This window comes from Lycium ferocissimum, chromosome 5 (assembly GCF_029784015.1).
Source record: "Lycium ferocissimum isolate CSIRO_LF1 chromosome 5, AGI_CSIRO_Lferr_CH_V1, whole genome shotgun sequence".
NCBI classification, from domain to species: domain Eukaryota; kingdom Viridiplantae; phylum Streptophyta; class Magnoliopsida; order Solanales; family Solanaceae; genus Lycium; species Lycium ferocissimum.
Window position 1 is genome coordinate 70,801,745 of NC_081346.1, and position 17,391 is coordinate 70,819,135.

General features: G+C 38.3%; 1 protein-coding gene across 1 annotated transcript; it reads right to left on the minus strand.

Moving 5' to 3' along the window:
* LOC132057276 (26S proteasome regulatory subunit 8 homolog A-like) lies at positions 1-17,391 on the minus strand. The gene is made up of 9 exons (XM_059449810.1): positions 17,102-17,391; positions 14,392-14,489; positions 4,981-5,205; positions 4,811-4,873; positions 4,536-4,699; positions 1,593-1,749; positions 1,373-1,471; positions 716-826; positions 1-509 (listed from the first exon to the last, which is right to left on the minus strand). Exons 1-9 carry the CDS (start codon positions 17,313-17,315, stop codon positions 369-371), a joined length of 1,272 nt encoding a protein of 423 aa, XP_059305793.1. The 5' UTR covers positions 17,316-17,391; the 3' UTR covers positions 1-368.

Here is a 17,391-nt window from a genome sequence, read left to right on the forward strand (position 1 = left end):
ATGTCCAAAACAGAAAGTACCAACTTATACTTACTACTATAGATACGTAAAAAACACTTAAGTGGTCTGAATTTCATGATCTTAACAGAAACGCATGAGAAAACAGCTACGGACAGGCAATAAGTACAATATCCAACTCGACTCATGATTAAATCAAATGCAAGACCAAAGCTCCATAAATCAGCCAAGAACAAGAAGCTAAGCTTCTATATTTGCTGGCTCAAGAAGCTAGTGGTTCCATATGTTTAGGCATTCCTTGAGCACGGAATTTATACGTTCAATATCCACGAATAGAAAAGTTGACACAGTAAATGCACTAACATCCACGAGTAGAATATTGTTTGCCATTTTGGTGTTCCCCCCGTCATTTATTTCCACAGCTTTCGCAGAGACATATTCTTCTCAGTCTCTTTCTTCATTACCTTGGCAACTGCCATCTCAAAATCTTCTTGTGTCACGTGTACCCTCCTCTCCCTTAGTGCAAACATTCCTGCTTCTGTACAGACAGCCTGCAGATAGATCATAAGACACATAAGAGCATGGAAACTATAAGGCAAGTAAAGATCTCTCACAAGGTAAAGGCCACAGAAGTCCCTCAGATGTTAGATCACAAGTTTTAACAGGCTAAATAAGTAGGCTCTCAAGCAACCAAGTTGCACATGAAAGGGTACGTTAAATATCAATAAAGCCAAATGGACATGCTATCAGTAAATACCTTAAGTTCTGCCCCGGAAGCACCATTCATCTTCTCAGCAATTTTCTTCAAGTCAATCCCTCGCATCAAGTTCATCTTCCTAGAATGAATCTTCAAAATGTCGAAACGGGACTGCAGAACAATGAACAGATAATTGATTAAGGTGAATCATCAGAGGGTTCTAGAAATAACGACAAAAAGCATGCAGCAATGTGAAGAAGCATAGAGGAATGCATAGATATTGCTGTATCCTTTCATACATGTTTAAACACCTCTGGTACTATACTCCTTCTGGTCCTATTCATCTGTGTTTATGGCACAACCCATTAAGAAAACCATTTAATAGCATTAATCTTTAGGGGTATTTTGACTAGATTACCTTTATCTCTTCCTTAAGTGAGTAATTAATGACTGCCGTTTTGGAGTAATAAGGGTGGATTTGGAAAAAGATAATTAATTCCTTACTGGTAATATTTCAAACCAAAAAAAAAATTCCTTACTGGTAATATTTCAAACCAAAAAAATTTTGGGCTAAAAAGACAGGGAGTAATAAACAAAACCAGAGAAGCACGCGACCAAGAAGGAGAGAGCTAAGATCCAAGAAGCTGGTAACAATATATTGAAACAATCGATACTCATGTTAACATCTTATATCTTCTAAACTATGAGAAACCACACCTCTTCATTGGGATTTGGAAATTCAATCTTCCTGTCAATTCTTCCAGGCCTCAGGAGTGCTTGATCCAGAATATCAATGCGGTTTGTAGCCATCAAAACCTGAAAGCCAGGACAAGAATTTTTTTTCTCAGCTTTACCATCTCCGAAAGATATACATGTAAACTAGGCAATATATATATATATACATATATATGCAAGCGATGCAGATAGCTAAACATGCCTTAATTTTGTTTGATGCCTCAAATCCATCAAGTTGATTAAGAAGCTCCAACATTGTTCTCTGCACTTCACTATCACCATTGCCACTTCCTGATTCCATTCTCGCAGATCCAATACTGTCTATTTCATCCATAAAAATGATAGAAGGAGCATGTTCCCTGATAATAAATTCAACATTAGCCATTTCTAGAACTGAGCTAATTGTACAACAAGCAAGAGAGAAAACAACGAATTTTTTATTCATGGAACACATGTCAGCAAAAGGAAGATGAAAAAGAACTAAGAGAATTTAAATACTAATGTAAGTGGCTAATGTATATGTGCCCCAAGAGTTTGATTTAATATATTTTTATATAATCACTTTTTAACTGATCAAAAGAACATTTACTTCATATCACCGACCCCCACCACCACCCCCACCCCCCCTTCCTTTTTGAACAACTACGAAATCCATTATTTTCAACTTTGGAACTTGGTGGATAATGAGCTCACCCCTCTACTCATCCCTACTTAAATACCAAACTTGGTTCACAGAAGTACTTGAACTCGTGACACGCACCTACCACTCATCCCATGATGTATGCTACCTTCATATCAATTATTAATACCGAAGAATGAAACATGAACAAATTGCAGTACCATATTGTAGGCTAACCCAATGTAAGGATCAAACTTGACCTTAGCAGCTTAACATATTGAGCCTAAAAAATGGTAACAACAACAACAACAACAACCCAGTGAAATCCCACAACGTGAGGTCTAGGAGAGGGTAGAGTGTACGCTGGACTGACTCCTACCAAGGTCTGTTTCCGAAAGACTCGGCTCAATAGAAAGCATAAAAGCATAAAAGCATAACAAGAGGTCAGATAAGGCCAAGAGATTCAAAGCGATATGGAAATGCAAATAACTAAAGCGACTAAGCCATTTTTTATTTGTAAAGGAGCTTAGGCTGAGCTATCACAGATAAAATAAGATAATCAAAGTACGGGATAACAAATAGTAGCGTAAAAACCAAAGCACAAATGTGACTACTAATATGAAAGGATAAACGTTACTATCTACTAGCTGGTCTTCTACCCTAATCGAGTCCTCCATACCCTCTATCTAAGGTCATGTCAATCAGAATCATTGCGCTATATCCGTCTAATCACCTCTCCCCAATACTTCTTCGGCCTACCCCTACCTCTTTCGAAACCATCCAGCCAACCTCTCAACCGGGGGTATCCGTGTCTCTCCTTTTCACATGTCCAAACCATCTTAATCTCGATTTTCCCGCATCTTGTCTTCCACCGAGGCCACTCCCACCTTGTCCCGATAGCCTCATTCCTAATCAGTAAGGAAGTCACTCTTGCGTGCCCACACATCCATCTCAACATTCTCGTCTCGGCAACTTTCATCTTTTGAACGTGAGAGATCTTAATCGGCTAACACTCCGCCCCCATACAACATGGTCGGTCTAACCACCACTTTGTAGAACTTGCCCTTAAGTTGTGGTGGCACTTTCTTATCACATAGCACCCAGCCTCCATTTCATCCACCCTCGCCCTAATACGATGTGTGACATCATCGTCAATCTCCCCACCGTCTTGTATAATAGACCCAAGATATTGAAACTACTTGTCTTTCGAATGACACGGGTACCAAGCCTCACTTCCACGCGCCGGCCTTCGAGGTGCTTCACCGAACTCGCACTCCAAGTACTCTATCTTGGTCTACTCGCCCTTGAATCCTTTAGACTCCAAAGTTTGACGCCAACCCTGGTAGCGTTGACTATACGAGTCTCGTCGATCAAGACTATGTCATCCGCGAAAAGCATACACACATGGCACCTCGCCTCGAATATGTCGCGTCAATTCATCCATCGCCAAGGCAAATAAAAATGGACTAAGAGCCGATCCTTGATGCAACCCCATCACAAGTGCTCGAGTCTAAATGTCCCCCCGGTCTTGGCTCCCTCATACATGTCCTTGATCACCCTAATGTTGAACATCTCCACTAGACGGGGAACTTTGTCGTAAGCCTTTTCTGGTCGATGAATACCATATGTAAGTCTCTCTTCCTCTCCCTATATTCAGCTCAACTTACAAGATGGATGGCCTCTCGTAGCCGAGCGTCCGCATGAACGGTTCTCCGAAATAGCTACACCTCCTCACCCTCATCTCCACCACCCTTTCCCACACTTTCAAGTATGGCTTAGCTAAAAACTTGATACCTCTATAGTTGTTGCAACTCCGGATATCGCCCTTGTTAATAATGAGGATCATTACACTCGACCTCCATTCTTCGGCATCATTGTCCTTAAAGATGACATTAAACAACCTAGTCCACTCCAAACCTCGCCGAGCCCGCAAACTTCCAAAATTCTGTATGAATTTTGTCGACAAAGTCCCGTCGAATTTCTTCTTGCGCATCCTACGAACAGCACCCTTAACCTCCTCAACCTTAATAATCCCGCAATACCCAAAATCGCGACGCCTCCCCGTAAGTTCTAAATCTCCCAACACAAGTCCCCTTCTTCATTCAAGAGTTTGTGGAAATACATCTCCGTCTAACGTGAGCCTTTTCTACCAATACTTTGCCAGTCCCGATGCACTTATTGATCCAAATCACGTGCCCTCCTCTCCTCGCCTTGGCTAGCTCGAACAATTTCTTATCCCCGCCTTTTTCCTCTAGTTCCGCATAAAGGCGTTCAAAAGCTGCCGTTTTTGCCATCGAAACCGCCAACTTCGCCTCCTTCTTCGCCATCTTATAAAGTTCTCTGTTCGTCCACTTCTCCACCTCATCCTTGCTTTCTATAAACTTCGCATAGCCTAAAAAATGGCAGTCCAATGAATTTGAGGGTAATAAGATCAGAAAGATACACAGACGGAATTGATTTGGGAATAAAACTCATGGACATCAGAGATAAATGTGCTGAGTACCAAAACTAAAATGAAGATCTAACCTGGCCATGACAAAGAGTTCTCTCACCATACGAGAACCTTCTCCAATATATTTCTGCACCAGTTCAGAACCAGAGACCCGAATGAAGGTACAATCAGTATGATGTGCAACTGCCCTCGCCAACAATGTTTTTCCTGTTCCTGGAGGCCCGTAAAGAAGCACTCCCTGTCATTTGAAAAGGAAGAGACAATAAGCACACAGAAAATTGTCCAACCACTGTTATGCTTGAAATACAGACTGAACAAATAGAGAAAACATGGTAAATTGTGAATATACCTTAGGCTGAGCTATTCCAAGAGACTCAAACAGCTCAGGATGTTTAATGGGAAGCTCAATAACCTAGTGCATGAAAAGGCCAAAGGACAAAAAGATTACGCGAATCTAGACCAAGGTCTCAGGATAGATCGGCTAAACTACTAAATGCAATAACAGAAAGAAAGAAAAACCTCTTTAATCTCTTTAATTTGCTGGTCAAGGCCACCAATCATGTCATAAGTGGAATCAGGCACTTTCTCAACTTTCATTAGGTTGACCAATGGATCCACTTTGCTGGGCAAAATTAGATGGAGAACATAGCTGTCATTGCGGAGCGCTACTCTAGTTGATGGAGTAATCTTTGTAATGTCAATAGTCTTATCAATGTCAACAACATATTTTCCTTCAGGATGAACCTGGAGCATTACACAAGATAAGAAGAATAAGCATACCGCAATTAACAAGAAATGTATGAAGGATATGAAAACTTATATCCGATCAACATTTAAAGTTGAGTAGAAATTAACAGGCTTTAAGTCAATTAATTTCAGATTTTTAGCATGGGAGAATATTCTGCCTGTAGCCTAGCATCTTTGCTCCTCAACCCAGCTTTTAAATCCTTTTTTTCATCCTTCATTTTTGCATAAACAAAAATAGCAGTAGGAAGACAACTTTGGGCTACTAATACATAGAGCAGATTGTTAAACACAATGAAGCAAAATCATTACCATATGAACGAGTAAAAAATAGTAGAAGCTTCTCATAATCATCCTTTTCTAGGGAATCATATAGAAAGCATTCAAGCAACAGATAATGCTTATTTAGACCAAAATTAGATACTGGCACAGCAGACAAGCCTCTTTCCAGATTATCATGTCCTAATTTTACTTGTTTCTCCATAGAGACCCAATAGAAGGAAAATTTCACCTTCAGCAATTGCCACTGATCATCACCTCAAGACCTAGCCTTCCAAGGTGACATGATAGAATAACTGTACACCCTAAAATCTATGTTGCTCTGACTCTCCAAAGTTATTCCTGCACCAGTGTCAGATCCTCCAAAATACACTACTTTCAGAAGATCCTACACGCACCTGTCGACATTTTTGAAATGTCCGAGCAACATAACCTAAATTACTCCTGTTCTATTTCATTTGACGCATTTCTTTTTAGTCCGTTTCATGGAGAATGATACATTTCTATATTTGGAAACAGTTTAACTTTCAAGTTCTCATTTTACCCTTAATGAGAGGCTTTTATAGCCAGTTAGCCACACAAATGTCATGTCATGTTCAAATCCACGAGTTTCAAAAATCTTACACACCCGTGTTATGGGCTTATGGCATGCTTGAAACCACAAGTTTGAAGAGTCTCCCTTTCTTAAACTTTTTATCAAATCAAACCCTTCATATAATTTGGAACGGGAGGAGTAATTCTTTATATTCAGAATAAATGTACCACGCTTTCTTTTAGGGCTTTACCTCCTCCTCCTCCTCTTCTCTGTCATTGCTGCAGCTTCTTTTCTTGTTCTTCTCTCTGTTTTGTTGATTCTTCAGCTTTTATTTTATTTTTCTTTGTTCGTCTTTTTTTCCAGATTGTTAATTTATTTAATCCTTTCTTCCTTTTTTCACATAATTCAGCTGGACATAATCTTTTTTTTTTTCAGTTTCAAGTTATATTAGTTTCAACTTATTCAGCTAATATTTTGTTTAATTATAAGAAAGTCAGCTTATAAATTGATTAATTGCTGCAGCTTTTTTTATTCCTTCTTTCTCTATTTTCCAAGTTGTATAACTAAAAAGGAAGCCCAAAATTAGTTTCTATGTATTTGGCTAATCTCATGTTTAATAATAAAAAGTCAGCATATAAATTTGATAAACGACTTCTTCGTTTTTTCTAATAACAGCAATTTAAATGATGTCAACCAATAAATCCGACCGAAGGAGAGACCCAGATTGGGCTTATGGAAGCGAAGTCAATGAAAAAGACAGGACCTCCATTCAATGTATGTTTTGGGACAAAGTTACAAAGGTGGAATTTATCGCCACAGGCAGCATCTCGTTGTTGGTAATAGAAATGTCAAATTTTGTCCAAATGCCCAGAACATGTTAAGGAAGAATTTAAAAAGTATGTTGAGGAAATAATTGAGATAAGACATTAATCAAAAACTCCATAATGAGCTTCTATCAAGAACTCTACAAGGAATCAGAGAACTGGAGGCCTGATTTCAGCATTCAAGGAAATATTGGTATTACCATAGAAGAAGAAGGTTGGCTGGAAAGGCAGTTTGAAGAGGAGGAGATCTTCAATGGTATCAAATTATGTCCAATTGACAAAGCACCTGGACCAGATGGCTTCCCAATGTCCTTTTTTCAAGCTTTCTGGGAGATGTTAAAGGATGATATACTTCAAATACTATGTCCAATTGACAAAGCACCTGGACCAGATGACTTCCCAATGTCCTTTTTTCAAGCTTTCGGGGAGATGTTGAAGGATGATATACTTCAAATACTGCAGAATTTTCATTCTCAACAGGTTTTTGAGAAGAGTTTTAATGGAACCTTTGTGGCTTTGATTCCAAAGAAGGTAAGAGCTATTGAGTTGAGGGATTTCAGACCCAACAGTCTCCTAACTGGAACGTACAAAATTATAGCCGAAGTGTTGGCAGAAAGACTAAAGAAGGTGATTGACAAGTTGATCAGTACTCATCAGATGGCTTTCATAAAGGGAAGACAAATTATGGATGCAGCCTTGAGCCTGGAGTAATGTGCAAATTAGATATTGAGAAGGCTTATGACCACCTCAATTGGAACTTCCTACTCAGTATCCTCAAACAAATGGACTTGGCAACAGATGGTTGAAATGGATAGAATTCTGCATCAAAACTACCAGGTTTTCAATTTTATTTAATGCAGAACCAGTTGTTTTTTTTTCCCGGCAGAGAGGGGTCTTAGACAGGGAGATCCTCTGTCACCCTTTCTATTTATCATAGCCATGGAGGGTTTCAACAGCATGATGAGGATTGCCACAGAGAATAGATGGGGACAAGGCTTTAGAATTGGAAATAGGGTTGACGAAACACGGGAAATCTGCCAAGCACTTTATGCAGATGACACAATAGTTTTTTTGTGATGCTAAGCCTGAGCAAATCAGTTATCTCAGGATGATATCATGATACTAATCATTTTCCAAGCTACATAAGGATTGAAAGTAAACTGGAGGAAAAGCAACATCTTTCCCATCAATGATGTTGCACAGATTCAGGTGTTGGCAAACATTTTGGGCTGTAGAGTGGAAAAGCTACCTACTGTATATCTTCGGATGCCTTTGGGTTCAAAACACAAGGCACTTGAAATTTGGGATGTATTATTGAGAAGACTGAAAAGAAGCTGGCATTGTGGAAGTCTCAGTATCTCTCTCTAGGAGGCAGATTAATTCTGATCAACTCTGTTTTGGACTCTTTGCCAACATATGTGATGTCATTATTTTCCATGCCAAGTAAGGTAATCAAAACTCTGGACATATTGAGAAGGAACTTTCTTTGGCATGGCAACAAAGAGGACAAAGGGGTTTAATCTGGTGAAGTGGGAGGTAGTACAACTGAACAAAGATCAAGGAGGTATGGGGGCCAAAAACTTGAAGCTGCAAAACAACAGTTTACTCATGGAATGGCTCTGGAGATATAATGAGGAGGGTCAAGCTCTTTGGAAGGGGGCCAAGCTCTTTGGAAGAGGGCCATTCAACAAAAGTATGGGCAGAATGAGCAATGGTGCACTGATGAAGTCACAGACAAAAAGGAGTTGGAGTGTGGAGGAATAATAGGTCCTTATGGGCACCTTTTAGTAGGAATATCAGCTATCATGTGGGCAATGGAAGAAAGATATTCTTCTGGGCAAGGCTCGTTGCAAGGAACTTTCCCTGATCTAGTTGCTATTTGCACAAATCCAGACATCACAATTGAAGAGATATGGACAGCAAAAGGATGGAATCTAGTCTTCAGAAGACTGTTGAACGACTGGGAAGTACAAAGGGTGGCTGAATTGCTAGGAAGAGTGGGAAATTTCACTGGAACGACCACTGAACCAAACACAATTAGATGGAAACACAATGAAGATGATCGGTTCTCAGTGAATAAAGTGGACAAAAGGAGCTTATTTGAGATGGCAAGAAATCCCAAGGGTCCATGGACAGCTACTTGGAAAAGCATGGCACCGACTGAGGTGAAATGTTTTACATGGCTAGGTGGTGAAGAAAGCATGCCTGACCCATGAAGCACTTCAGAAGACTCTAGATGCCCTTTATGTATGGAAGCAGCAGAAACAAATAGTCACTTGTTCCTTCATTGTAAGGTGACTGCACAAGTTTGGGCACTGACTCTTTATCTGTTTGGCCAAGGAGGAATGGATAATGCCAGAGCACACTGCAGATTTACTAAGCTGCTGGATAAGAAGTGGTGGGAGTAAGAGTCAAAAAAAGTGGTGGAGAACAGTATCAACCTGTATTTGGTGGAACATATGGAAGGAGAGAAATGAAAGAATTTTTTAAGACAGATCGAGCTCCATACAAAAGATCAAAGGGAATTGTATCACAACTTCATGTTTTTGGTGTAAAGAGCAATGTATAGAAGATGAAGTACAGATAGTGGACTTCCTAGGAATTTTGAAATTAATATTCTCCTTGTAAGATCTTTTATGGAGGTGGCCAGCATATCCTTAATGCTGAGGAATACAAGTTACCAGTTTCATAAAAAATAAGACATTAAATGAACCATCAATTATTTGTGACTGGTCTTGATGATGAAGATGATGAAATGGACGAAAATGAAGCCGATGATTCATCAATGCCACTTCCCGCAAAACTACAAAAAGGGAAAGTGTCTCTTCAAGTTGTAGATCCTACTGGTAGGACTAAAGGTCCTACAGATTTTTATTTTCATGCAGAATCCAAAGGATGTAGCTAGGGCAACGAAAAAAGGTGAATATCCGATAGAAGCTACCAAGAGACTTTGAGGGATTGTGCAATTAAAATGTTTGCACGATGCATGTTTGATGCAGGGCTCCCTTTCTATTGTGTAAATTATACGGATGGTTTTTTCAGCTCTCGTTGGGGTCGTAGGCCAATGTGGACCAGAATAAAGCCCCCACCTATCACGAAGTTAATGTCTTATCTTAAAAAAGGGAGGAGACAAACAAAATTGTAGAGAAAATAAAGTAAACTAGAAGAAGTTTTGATGTTCTATTATGATGGATAAGCGAACAGCAAGAAATGGAAAAATGATCATCGTTGTGTTCGCGAATTTTCCCAAAGGAAGTCTGTTTCTTGAATCCATTGATGTCAGTGACTCTTCTACTGATTTACCAAAATATTCTCCTCATTCAAGAAGATTACAGAGTATCTGAGCAATACAGTTGTTCAATTATTACCTACAATACTAGAGAAAATACTTGAAGTGGATGAGATGATGCGGGCAATGTGCCCCCCCCCCCCCCCCAAATGTGCCCCCCCCCCCCCCAAATGTGCAGCTCATCGTATAAATTTGATGTTCATTTTCAAGGAACGACTCAGTGTTCTTGAGAGCGCGTAGCGCCAAAAAGCAATAGGGGCTTGCTTTGCTTAAAAAATGAAGCGCAATTCTTTAATAATTAAAAAAATAAAGCTTGCACAGATAATAAATAAATTGCCAAATAAAAAAGAACTCAACCAAAATAATATATGTAAGCAAATGTTTCAATTTAAAATAAAAAAGTAGATAGCTAAAAATCCTCCATAGGACGAGCAAAATCAAAACCAAAATATAAATGGATCATCCTATATTTCACATCAAAAAATGGATTAAAATGGTCGAATACATCGATAGCCCCTTAAACCTATTTGCATTTTTCATTTAAACACTTAAATTAAGCCTATATCCAACTGAACACTTATTCTGTGCTCAAACTATCTCTATTAAATATAACATGCTGACATGGCACCAGAAGCAGAAAGAACCCAGTAGATCCTGTTCAGCGAGAAGAAGCAGCCAATTCGAGCCCAAATCAGCGATTGACTTCTTCTGAAAGAGTCCTCAACCTGGACTCTTCTCCTTTATATTTCTATTTTTATTTATTTATTAAAAGGAGTCCCCAGGTTTCTTTTTTCTTCTAAAATCACCGCTTTTTTAAAGAGGCGCTCGCCTCGCTTCACGCTTCAGTCGAAGAAGCGAGCGCTTCATACATCTTGCCTCGCCTCCGCATATGAACCAGAAGACCCTAGCCTCCCTTCGCTTAAAGCGATGAAGAGAGCGCTTTTTACAATTCTAGAACAGCTATTAAATCAAGTTTTTGATCAAGCAGTTAAGTTGCTTGCTTACATTAGCCAAATGTCACAAATCAAAAAAATTTGGTGAAACTTGCCAAGACAAGATTTGCAATTGCTTTATTGACCTTACAGAAAAACCACAAACAAAAGCACAACATGAAAAAGATGTTCACTTCTTCTGAATACAACAATAATAAATTTGCAAACAAAGCTGAGGGAAATAAAATGCAAGAATTGTTTTGATGCCTGCCTTTTGGAACAATGTTGTTCATGCACTTAAAGTTGGTGGCCATCTGATTAAAGTACTTTATTTGGTAGATGGGGAGAAAAAACCACCAATGTGCTACATTTATGAAGCATTGGATAGGGCTAAGGAAGCTATTCAAGCGGCATTTACTAGTGAGGATAAATATAGAAGAGCTTTTGAGATCATTGATCAAAGGTGGCCGGTTCAACTTGGAGAAGTGTTAGACCCGGCACTCTTTTATGATAACTCTGAGTTGGAAGAAGTTGGTAGAGAAGTGTGGGAGGGATTATTTATGTGTCTTGCTAAGTTGGTCCCTGATATTATTGACCAAGATGTTATCTTGGATGAGTTTAGTAAATACAAGAAAGCCAATGGACCCTTTGGGATTCCAATGGCTATTAGACAAAGAAAGATAAAGTCACCAGGAGATTCTAACTTTTCAATTTTATCTTTTAAGTTAATTCCTCATCCTTATAGGTTTTTAGAATATTTGTTCTACAGTTGAATGGTGGTCTTAATATGGTTCTTCCTCTCCAAACTTACAACAGTGTAGTCAAAGGCACGCTTAACCCTAAAGCTTAGCGCCAAATATGTTGAGCGCTTCGCATCGCCTAGTGGGCGCTGCAGTGTCGCCATCAAGGCTCTAAGACATACTTTTCCTTGCCAATGAGTGTAATCTTGAACAGGCGACATGTAATATTGATATTTCACTTTATCATAATTTTTTTTTCCAGCTTCTTTGACCATATATTCATTCTCCAAGCTTAAAATTGTTAAGCGTGGACTAAACATATATATTTGTATTTATTTATTTTTTCCATATGCGTTTTTCTTCATCAAAGTCCACGCTTTATTTGCGCTTTACGCTTAAAGCCCCAACGGACCTTAGAGTTTTTTGTGCTTTCCGCCTTTAATAACACCATTGAGAATGTGATTAGGAAATGGCTTTGGTGCTTCATGGTGCTGCCATTCTGTTGAGGTGGAAGAACACTTGGGATTCACTAGAGGCTCGAAGAGAAGATTTGTACGAACGAGATATCCAACAACAAGAAGGAAAAGGATTGAATAGAGGAACTCCCGAGCATTTGGCGATCTCTTGGTATTCTTCAAGTTTATTTATTCTATCATCTTTAACCACCAGAGAGAATAAAATCTTTATGAGTGTTTTTAGAAAAATCTTCATCTTTCTATATTTTTTTATGTAGATAGAAAGCAAGAGAACATGGAGGTCTATTATTTTGGAAGAAAGTCCTGCTCGAACTGCCCAAGTTTAATCCCATTTACGAAAATGTCTTCATTCTAGTTCTCTTCGTTTTAGTTTGTTCTTACGTTCCCCGTGCTATGAAAATATGTTCTACACTTTTGTATTATTGCCTTCGTATTTTGTTTTAATCAGTTGTCTTTGTATTACCTTTTGTTTGTAGATTCATCTGTATAGGAAATGGTGTACCTGATCTTTTCTTAGTCAGTTAGGAATTTGTTGTACACTGGTACTTAAAGGCCAAGGGTAGAATTGTGAACAAAATTCTATCCCACTTAATACCAAACACAGGTTTTAGATTATGCTTGGGGTATATCCAATTTTTAATACAATGAACCAAACAACTGAAAAGAAATAATCTCCCTCTTACAATCCCTGCATTACTAATCTATGTATTACACCCCCCCCCCCCCCCAACCCACAAACACATAGCTTGCTTCCAAACCAAACGACCCCTTACTACATTATTGGACTGGTAAGGGTATTGGGAAGGAGAAAAGAAGAATATGGGAGACCATTCCTTCTTGCATATGGTGGGTGATTCAGAAGGAAAGGAATCAACGATGTTTTGAAAGCAAATATGAAAATATTGATGTATATCTTTTTTGGCTTTTTGGTGTACACTAGAAGATGTTAATATAGCAAATAGGATGTTAGACTTTCTCAGTTTCCTACAGTGATGTAAAGGAACTGATTTAAATATATTTTGGCACAAACTTTATGCTTCTGTATATAAAATCTTACCATTCTCAACAGAAAAAACCACTGAACGAGGTTATCAAAAAACGAACACTGGGAACAAGTCATAATAACATATCAACATGAAACTTTCAGCCTACATGACAGTTGATTGTCCCCGTCAACTCAACAAACCATTATAACCTTTCATTTGTGACGATACTCTTCAAAAGCATAATAAAAGTTGCTTTTACCTTCTTGTATTAATTTGGATTATCATCTGTCATTACAACCACGTAAGCACTTCAAAAGTTTTGATATAACCACATTTGCAGAAGGCAGGCATCCCACAAAATGCTCCAAATGCACATTGTGTAGATACATTCTTTTTTGTTTTGGTCAGTAAATAGGCGTGTACATGTGTATGTCTGTGTATAATGTATATGTGTGAGTATATATGTATAAGTGTATGTGCATGTGTGTGCACTTACTAAAAGCATATCATTTCAAGTCAACGATTTCATAAATTTTAGCGCGTCATCACAGAATATCTCCTCATCCCTGCCAAAGGAAGCTATTCCGGAGCAAAAACTATTCCTTTAAGCAGAAAAAAGAACGCAAATCAATTCGACTAAACAAGAGTTATTCCATTCATCTGCAAAAGCAATTGCTAAGGGAGTACTATTGCTGGCAAACAACTCAACCAAGCACGTGACACATAAATGGTCGTGGCTACATGCATTAGTAACGTAGACATTATCGTGAATAGTACACGCTAAATGAACCAAATGCATCCTTTGCCAAGGAAAACTCACAGAAGTGAACCAAAAACACATGAACCATAAATGGTTGTGGATATGCATTAGGAAAAAAAACATTGATGGGAATAGTTTTCTGAAATATTGACAGGAATAGTAGACGCTACTTGAACCAAATGCATCCATTTACAAGGAAAAACTCACAGAAGCTTTTGTAATAACCTAATAGGAAAGCATGCGTTTGATGGATTTAATATGGTAGGGAAACACTTCAAATTTCATAGATAACGAAAAGATTTTCCTTTCTTCTTTTTTTTTTTGGTATAGGTTAGAAAAAAACAATGTTTAGATGGCTTACTTACTTTGACTAAAACTTTTGACTTCCCCATCACCTTAACAACTTCACCAACATATGATCCAGGCTCCTGAAGCAACTGTAATTCTTCCTTAAGCATTCTCACTGCACATACACATACAAGAGAACACATTTGATGAGCCAAGCAGAACATCATTTGATACAGACTGAAAAGTGCCAAATTAAGACCCAAATGACAGCAAAAAGACAAAGCTTAGACAAAATGACAGGCATCAAATCACACAAGTCAAGCAAATCCTTCCAAAAAACCAAGAATAAAAGCCAAAAAAAAAAAAGCCTCACATTTTCTGAAAATATGAGGCAATTCAAAATAAATTATCAAACAGATAAAATAGAAAAAAGGATACTGAAAAAAGAGGAACCAATGACTTATCATTTTTCTTGTTTATCAGAATTAACTGGAAGTTGTTGGGGTCCAATAAAACAATAGAAGAAGTTCCATGCTAAAAGATAGAAATTCTTGGCTTTACCAAGTTCTTCTGTCATTTTCCATATTAGAAAATTCATAAAAAGATAACGATTTCACTCCGCTTCTCCAACGTTTCACATAACCCCTACCTGATAAGGTAGAAGATTCCAAAGAGTGTCCAAGAAGAACCAAAAGTATGTCCACTAATATCCTGTTATGTCAAAGCACCATGGTGAATTATTGGCTGCTAAAGAGAATGGGTCTTAGTTGTTGGACGTGGTCATATTTGCTTGCTTCAAATAGGTCAAGTAGTTATTTGACTTCAAGTACATCTTTCAGTTCATGTAGAAGATGTCCTACTTATTAGAGATGTGGCCTGAGAAGTAGGAAAGTTGTCAACTTTCTGTTGTATTTAGATCTTTGTTTAGTCATCAATGAAGGGGCAAGCTTTATTCCAGTTAAACTTACTGGTTCATTCTCATAAGCATAATACTATTTCCATTAAGAATTTTGAAGTTCTGAGTGGGACCTATCATCAGGATCATAGCTATGACAGCTAACAAGGAACGCATTTAAAACTTGGAGGCAGGGCTGGGACAACTTCAAGATAACATGGGATGGATGGAACTTGGCATTGTCGAGAAGTTCCGTCATTTGGAGGATGCTATACAAAACTTTCTGAGGTCATGCTTTACAGCAAAGATGGAACTAGCAGCAACCCCAGCGACTGTATAAGCCACTTCCGCATTAACTGAGAAGAAGATAGGGAGGGAGGCCAATGTTCTCTTCTAAGTTGGTCAAACTTGAATCTCCAAAGTATTTGGTGATGATCCCACAGAATGGTTCACTAGAGTGGATCAATTTTTTGAATACCATGGCACTTTAGCCGAACATAAGGTGTCATTGGCTTCGTTTCATATGATAGGGGAAGCCAACTAGTGGTGGCAATGGTTGCGGCGGGCTTACCAGGAGGACGGGGAAGAAGTCCATGGGAAATTTTGGTTGAGGAGTTATGGTCACGGTTTGGTCCTTCGTATTGTGAGGACTTTGATGAATCTCTGTCAAAAATATGGAAACTTGGCTCCTTATAAGATTATCAAAATGAGTTTGAAAGGTTGGGCAATAGAGCGCAAGCATTGACTCAAAAGGCCCTGGTAGGCACATTCATGGGCGAACTTAAACCAGATATTGCAGATGGCATAATGTTCAAACCAAAGTCCTTAAAGGAGGCGATTAGCTTGGGTTGAATGTAGGATGAACAATTAGCTAGACAAAAGAAAGCTACACGACAAAGTCTCCAATGAGGTGACTACACCAACACTTGTATGCAGCAATCAAGCAGAAGTTCTTGTCAAGAGCTCAAATCATGACTACACCAACACTTGCATTGCCCAATTTTAATAAGCCTTTCATCATTGTGTCAGATGATGAAACTTCCTTCTTTTTTTGGAAACTCTTTGATTCCAACTTTCCACATAAGACCACAAGATTAAAAGGCATTTTTGGTACATTGACTACATGATTCAAAAGTCTACTTTACTTGTTTAAACTCCGTGTCTAAGACAAAACCAGAGAAACAAATTGAAATGGAGAGAGTAAATGAGCTCTACATCAAAATCATATAAGCAAAGCCCTCTCAACAATATTGGGGGCCTAAAGCCAAACTTCAAACAGAAGCCCTAATTTTTTTAAAGAAAAAAATCATCATATATATTTCTCTTTAAAGTCTACTTTTATAGCTTCTTTCAATCAGAAATCATTAATTACTGTTTTATAATCGATTTGTTCTGACAATTCTTTTTTCAATTGATAATATAGCTAATCCATTCAATCTCTCTGGAGACATCATTAATCTCAGATAAGATTTAATCTTAATTTTGAAAAACTTCTTTCAATTGAGGCAAAAGTTTATCTATAAAAGGGGAAATTTCAATAATATACAATCTAGCATACAAAATTACATTTGCATAGCCATATTTTTAAAATTACACCCCGCATAGCCACTTTTTCACAATATACAACTTTATACATCTGGAGTAGATAATGTATCAATCTTGTATAAAAGTGTATAATAATCTATAAGAGGTGTTTATATCCAAGAAAATTCAATTGTATACAACAATATACAGTGAGAGTACAAATATACAATAGGCTTGTGAAGTGAGGGGTAAAAATTGGGCCATTTAGGGTAATTTTACAAGCATAGGCTATTTCGCCGCCCCTGCATATAAGTAAAAAGCAAAAAAAAAAAGAGAGAGAGACAGATCTAGGGTTAAGAGGGACGGACCTTTGGAATTGGTTTCATTACGTTGTGCTTCAAGTCGATTGAGATTGTGTGTCTTTTGTCTGACTTGAAGCTGAAGATCGTGAATATGCTGCATATAATATTGTTTCAGACCTTCACCAGCAGCTTGCTTCCTCCCTTTTGCTGCTGCTGCTGAACAGGACCTATCCTCCGTCTCCATCATCATACCACTCCTCTCAATATCCACTGACGCCATATCACTTCTTAGAACTGATGATTAGGGCAAGCAAAGCTTTCTTCAATATCACTGCTACTTTTCTTGCTCAGCGGAC